We start from the raw sequence: 7572 nt of genomic DNA, 5'->3' as shown, positions 1-7572 counted from the left end.
ACACAGAACAGTGCAGCAAGTTCATAGACAGAGATACTGTTGGTTCAATGCACTGTACAAGTTAATTTGACTTGCCTTATAGAGCTCAAGAACATATACAGTTGAAGTCAGAATTATTAGCACTCCTGTATATTTTATCCCCAATTTCTTTTTAACGGAAAGAAATGTTTTTAAAGCATTTCTAAACAATTCATTAATTTATTTTCTTTTTGGCTTAGTCCCTTTATTAATCCACCGTCACCACAGCGGAATGAACCGCCAATTTATCCAGCACATGGATGCCCTTCCAGCTGCAACCCATCTCTTGGAAACATCCATCCACATTTATTCACTCTCAAACACTACGGACAATTAATCTTACCCAATTCACCTGTACCGCATGTCTTTGAACTGTGGGGGAAACCGGAGCACCCAGAGAAAACCCCTGTGAACACAGGGAGAACATGCAAACTCCACACAGAAACACCAACTGACCCAGCCAAGGCTCGAACCAGCGACCTTCTTGCTGTGAGGCGACAGCTCTACCTATTGCGCCATTGTGTCGCCCCACTTTCACACAGTGTTTACTAAATCTGCTAAAATAAATTTGTAAAATAAAAAAATTACAGATGCAAACCAATGTTCAACTATGATAACATGACATCATAAATGTTGTAGATAAGATGGACTCTCCAGGCTAACTATTTTAAATTGGCACAAAAAAAGTTTTTTTTTTAATTATTTATCAGGTTTTATTTACCCTGATTTATTTATCAGGGGTCACCACAGCGGAATGAACCGTCAACTTATCCAGCATATGTTTAATACAGTGGATGCCCAGTACTGGGAAACACCAATACACACTCATTCACACACATACTCTATGGTCAATTTAGTTTATTAAATTCACCTATAGCGCATGTCTTTGGACTGTGGGGGAAACCAAAGCACCTGGAGAAAACCCACGCCAACATGGGGAGAACATACATGGGGAGACTCCACACAGAAATGCTGTTGCTTTGAGGTCATTTGATTATTTATCATTATAAATAATATTAAAGACAATTAATCCTGATTATACGGACATGTATTTAAAATCTTCACACATTTCATATAATACTGCCTGGCTAGTTTATTGTTCCCTCTATTTCTATGGTAATAGCACTAACGCCTCCACATTCCTGCCCATTATCACCTGTCGCTTATGCGGTAAGCAAACAAAGCCCAGAAAGATAAACATGACCAGTTCAGTATATTTTATAGAAGATAATATACTTTCAGTTCACTTTAAGATCACTACCTACTTTCAAAATATATATAAAAAAAATCATATTCCAGAACAAACCTTGTTATTATTTTACAATTATTACATTTCATTTGGAACTCAAAAATTGTAACACAAAAAGTATTTTAAAGATCATAACAGCACATTCAATCATCATTTTCTTACCCTCATGTAGTCCAAACCAATACATTTGTATCAGAAGGCAGATTAAGTTATTTTAAATCAAATTCAAGACGTCGGTCTCTCAGTTATAAACGTTCACCAAAAAAATCTTTAATGCTTCAAAATATTTGTAAGAGATCCAAAAATAATTAATCAAATTAATCGAGCTGTTTAATTGTAATTAATTGTAGTTTATTCATTAAATAGTTAAATAATAAAAAAAGAATACATTTTCATGAGAGTTAACTGCTTTCTTAAAACTAACGATTACAAAAAAGTGGGGTTTTGCACCATAAAGGAACCATATTTAGTGAAAACGTTCCTATACACTACCTGACAAAATCTTGTCGTTAATCCCAGTTGGTAGAGCAACAAATAATGCCTTGACTTCTAGTTGATCATTTGGAAAAGTACAGAAGACCTATTGGGACCCGCATGGACCCAAAATTCTCACAAAAATCTGTCAAGCTTGGTGAAGGAAAAAATCATGGTTTGGGGTTACATTCAGTATGGGGGCGTGCAAGAAATCAGCAGAGTGGATGGCAACATCAACAGCCTGAGGTATCAAGACATTTGTGCTGCCCATTACATTACAAAGCACAAGAGAGGGCAAATTCTTCAGCAGGATAGCAAAGAAGGTCAAGATGCTTCAGGACTGGCCAGGCCAGTTTCCAGATATGAACCTTATTGAGCATGTCTGAAGAAGGAGGCATTGAAGAAGAATTCAAAGAATCTTGATGAACTCTGGGAGTCCTGCAAGAACGCGTTCTTTGCCATTCCAGATGACTTTATTAATCAGTTATTCGAGTCATTGCAGAGACGCATGGATGCAGTCCTCCAAGCTCATGGGAGTCATACAGAATGTTCATACTTTTTCCACTGCACCATGACTTTATATTCTATACTGGACATTATTTTCTGTTAAGTGACAAGACTTTTGTCTAAGCAAAGTCAGACCTTACTGTCCTAATTAAATTATTAAAAATCAAGGAATGATCATATTTTATTTTGGTAAAAAAAAAAGTGTAATCTAGAGGCCTTTGCCTTTCATATAAGCCACTTCTGATACCAAATGATCAACTAGAAGTTAAGTAATTATTGGTTGTTCCTAAAACTTGGATAGGCGACAAGACAATTGTCAGGTAGTGTAGTGTACATCTTTTTTTCCCATTATATAAAAACCTTTTGTGAAGGATGTGTGGATGTTAAAGCTTCTTGAAATCACTGATTTGACAAAAAAAATCTTTTAATTTTAAGTGTTGGGTTTAACTGTAGGCACATACATAAAAAAGAAATTTGGAAGTTAGTTTTTTTTCCATAAAATTTGGTTTCATTAATTAGTTTGTGGTAATACATACACATACAAAGGAATCGCTTAATATCATTGTTCTTGCTGGATTGAACAAAGTGTTTCAGGACATTCTTCTACGAAATAAACGTGCCTTAAGCAAAACAGCAGCAGCAAACCTGTGATGGCAAGCATAGTGGTGACGATTTAATCTGCCCTTTACGTCAAGTGGTTCTGAACTTAATTATTATGGAGGACTAGGAGTGCTCTGGTTAGAAATAAAATGAAAAAAATCAATCAATCAATTTAAGAATTGAATCATTAAAATGTGTATAAATAAATCACAATTTAAATGAACACATATTGGACAAATAAATAGACATATTTAAAAGGGGCAAATAGAGAGAGAGAAAAGAATGTGTCAAATGCCTTTTTTAAAAAGCTATTTAAATGTTGCATTTAATGCATTTTAAATGATCTATCAATATACGTTTATTGTTTGATTAATCAGTGTTTAAAACATGAATTAAATAAACATTTAGAAAATCTTTTATTTATACATTTAAAAGTTATATATAAATGCATTATTTATTGCTTTATTAAACGTCTTTTTTTTTTCTTCACCTTCGCCAATTGGTGAAGTTTTTTCCTCGCCGCTGTCGCCACTAGCTTGCATGAAAAATGAACCACTGTTTCAATTTACTATGATCTTTTATGTGAAGCTGCTTTGACATAATTCTACATTGTAAAAGCGCTATACAAATAAAGGTGAATTAAATTGCCATTTAAAAACACAATTTAAATAAACACATTTAAATATGTCTATTTATTTGTCCATTTATTGTCCATTTAAATTGTGATTTACTTACACACATTTTAATGCTTCAATTATTAAACTGATAATTAGATTCTTCATTTTATTTCTAACCAGCACTCCTGGTCCTCCATAAATTATTATGTTACCGAAAAACAAATCAACACAATATGATGGCGAGAGTCATATAATAAATCAACTAGAAGTTTTATATATGGATTTAATTTCTTATGGAAGAAAGTTCAGAACTCTATTTAAGAAGTAGAACATCCAAACATTATACTATGTCTACTCATGCCATTCCAAACTTTTCTGGCTTCCTTTTTTCTTTAACACAAATATAATAAAAGAATGTTGGTAAACTGATTTGCTTTCCATTTTCTTGAATATGGAAGGGGGAAAACAGAAAACAATAACAGCTAAATCAAAAAAAATAATAATAATAATAATAATAACATTAGAAATAATAATAAAAACAACAACAATATTAATACAACTACTAATAATAATAGTTTTCCAAAGAGAAAGCTTATCAAATTTGGAATGACAGTGAACGTACTGTACAGCAGTGTTTCTCAACCATGTTCCTGGAGGACCACCAGCACTGCATATTTTGGATGTCTCTTTTGTCTGTCACACCAATTACAGGTCTTTCAGTCTCCGCTAATGAGCTGATGATCTAAATCAGGTGTGGTTAAGGACTTGGAAAATTTGCAGAGCTGGTGGTCCTGCAAGAAAGTGGTTGAGAAACACTGCTGTACACGAACAATTTATGGGTCAACGATTGCTTTAATTGAAGTCACAGATGAGAACAAATGTACCATCAATGATTTACCTTTAAATCCTATATCCTGAATTAGACTTATGCAATATAAAACTGTGAAATGTCATTACTTTTCATAAGCATAAATGGCACTGCAAAAATTACAAATACATTGTGTAGATAAATAATTGCAGAGCCAAACAAAAACGAAAGTGGAATGTCATTGTGGAAACCACTTTTTAAACCTATTATTACAATTATTACAGAAATGTCTGGAATTTAAAGGGATAGTTTAGCCAAAAATGAAATGCTTTTAAATGTACTTCCCCTCAGTATTCAACATGTGACTTTTTCTTTCAGTACAACAAGAAGATTTTTAGCAAGTCAATGGCGACACTTTGAGAGCCACAGACACAAATACAGGCAAAATAAAATGAATACTTATGGCTGCTGCTGCTGATACACTAATGTATTAGGAACTGAAACGATCAGTCTGTCAAAGAGAAGGAACATTATTTACAACATTATAACCTTTAGATCCACCTAAATATAATATTAAACCACAACTATTCATTTGGTTTAGCCTGAAATTGCTGGTAGATACTAACTTATATTTTCTGAATCACCAAAGACCACAATTTTAAGTTAAAAATCTTCTTTCATGTTCTAATTAAGAAAAAGCCACTTACATATATGAATGCTGATGCCTAATTTTCATTTTTGGGTGAACAATTCCTAAAAAAACCTAACTTTTCATAGCCCGAACAAAATACCTTTTTAATTTTCAACAATATTAATTTATATACAAGCATTTCCCAATAAATGTACACTTTGCCAAAATCATTATTTATGAATGACAATACTTTAAATGTGTAATGCCTTCACATGTACAAAACGTTGCACATTCAGACTAACTGTACAAAAGATCTCAAGTCTGAAGTCTACTTGATTTTCATAAGACAAATGGCTATTTAACAAGGCCAGTGAGAAAACTCACGATCAGCTGAGATTAGATCAAGGCATCAAGTATACAGTGTATATATTTAATTAAGACTATACTCAAACTATGATCAAATATTTACAAAAAGTAAAACACTTTAACAAAACCCTGAACGGGGGGAAAAAAATCAAATAAAGGCCTTTTGAATATGAGCAGACTGTGTTGGTTATGTAGGTCTGGTGTGTTTGTTGGTGTACCGTTGCTGTTCAGTCTGTATAGATGCAGTTTGAAAAAGGTTTGTGAAGAGTGTCAAGAGCACTTGGGCAGAGCAGCTCTATGGTGGGAGTGATGGTGGATCAGTGAGAATAAGGCCGTTCTTCAGGCGATTGAGGAAACAATCTGGGAATGTAGAGAACCTGGAGAAGAGGAAAAACGAGAGTTAGAAAAATTTTGCTATGAATTAAGTTTCCAATATACAACATTATTACTTTATAGCTATATACAACTTTATAGCCATAACAGCTTTATTACTTGTCCTCATTACAAGTGGATTAATGAATTTGCTCATGCTGCCAACAGTTGTACGGTTGTAGAATATTGTACCATAGTGTAACCATTAACATTTTATTTCTTTACTTTGAAACAACATGCCAAATTCTAAATTTAATTTATTTAGGCCTGATTTTAATCATTTTTTTGGGCAAATATGACATTTTAAATTTTCAACCAAAAGATCCATGCGCCACTGCCTAGCATGGATTCACTCACTCTACAAGACGTAGTAATCACGTGTTGTGAAGGAGCTTTCACACCAGTCACAGAAAGCTTTGCTCTATAAAACCCATTCTTTTCAATAGCTTGCTCCACACAAAGGCGGTCTGTTGCTCTACCATCTAAAGCACAAGAGCAGCCATCTAAAGAAATTGGCTGTAATGTATGAGTGTGTGTGTTCGAATGCGAGAGTGTAAAGGTTTTTCCCAGTGCAGGGTTGCCGCTGGAAGGGTATCTGCTGCGTAAAACATATGCTAGATAAGTTGGTGGTTCATTTTGCTCTGGCGACCCGTGACAAATCAGGAACTAAGCCGAATGAAAGTGAATGACAAATAATTATAATACAGCATTTTCGGTTTTGGGCCAAGTGCATCACGAATGCAGAATTTTCACTTCAGTAAATCCATAATTGACATGAACTTGTTTTAAGTACCAATTGCCCATTGAGATTCTCCACATTATCCTCTCCTGCATTTGTCCTTTGTGGATGATCAGCCTTTTGGAGCATTAAGTTCACAGAATTTAAATGAAAAAAATTTCTTTCTATGTGTTAAATGATCTTTTTGGTCTTCATCTGGAAAAACTGCTGTCAGACTGTCAGTCACCTCAAAATAGCTTGTTATCTCGCAAATGTCAGTGAAAAGAAGAGATATATAAAAGAAGAAATAAGTTTAAATAATAGACGAATAAAGTATGTGGTAATGGGGTGGGAAAATAATAAGCTTGCGCTTCATCCCACTCCATTTTCGACCATGTTGAAATGTATTTTTTGTTAATGATATTTTGTTCGCAAATCAATATATCAAATCAAATCTGTGAAGTTTAACTGCCAGTTAAAGTGCTTGTTCACCCAAAGAATGAAAATCATTTACTCCAGCTTTACTTTTTCCAAACCAGTTTGATTGATTTTCTTTATTCTGTTAAACACATAAGATATAACTTGTAACCATTGACTTGCAAAGTATTTACAGTAGCATTCTTTAAATATCCTCTTTTGTGTTCAACAGAATAAAGAAACACATAAAGGTTTGGAAGAGTAAACAGTGAGTAATCAATTCTTTTGTGTGAACTGTCCCTTTAAATAGCTTTGGCCAGATAATTGAGGAAATTACCACCAGATTTAATTTTCTAAGTGTCCTTTTTATCATATAATACTGTAGCGCATAATAAACCTCAAATAGGACGAAGTACAGACTGCAAAATACAAGAAAATGTAGGCCGTTCTCTGTATTTAATCTTTACAAGTGCAAAAAAGTGACTTGTTTGGTGTGGTACCTGGTGTTGTTCAGTAGAGGATGGCCTCACCGCTGGTCTTCTCTTGAACATACGAGGTGAAGCGCTTGAGGAATTTGGGATATTCTCTCTTGGCTACGGCTCGCAAGACTGACGCAGGGGCCCAACCACCAGGATTTACTTTAGGATTACAAACACAGAGTTAGTGTGACATTTTATACTATTTACTTAATAAATTTAATTTACAGTATAAACTCTGACATATTTAGAGAGTATAAATTTAGGATTTTTAGGGACAACTGATATTTCCTGAAGTTCCTTCACTCATAAAATGGCT

At 34.0% G+C, this 7572-nt stretch overlaps 1 protein-coding gene across 2 annotated transcripts in view; it reads right to left on the bottom strand.

The window, feature by feature from the left end:
• Positions 1-731: 731 nt before the first annotated feature.
• The window catches only part of cert1a (ceramide transporter 1a), a 57071-nt gene continuing 50230 nt past the window's right edge, over positions 732-7572 (bottom strand). For both annotated transcript variants that reach the window (XM_056458481.1, XM_056458483.1), the window contains 2 exons: positions 7278-7415; positions 732-5647 (listed from right to left, as the gene is read on the bottom strand). In XM_056458481.1, the coding sequence (XP_056314456.1) occupies positions 7288-7415 (128 nt within the window). In that variant the 3' untranslated portion in view covers positions 732-5647; positions 7278-7287. The remainder of the gene's footprint in view (positions 5648-7277; positions 7416-7572) is intronic.

This window comes from Danio aesculapii, chromosome 5, assembly GCF_903798145.1.
Source record: "Danio aesculapii chromosome 5, fDanAes4.1, whole genome shotgun sequence".
Lineage (NCBI taxonomy): Eukaryota > Metazoa > Chordata > Actinopteri > Cypriniformes > Danionidae > Danio > Danio aesculapii.
This window is presented reverse-complemented; position numbering and strand designations above follow the sequence as displayed.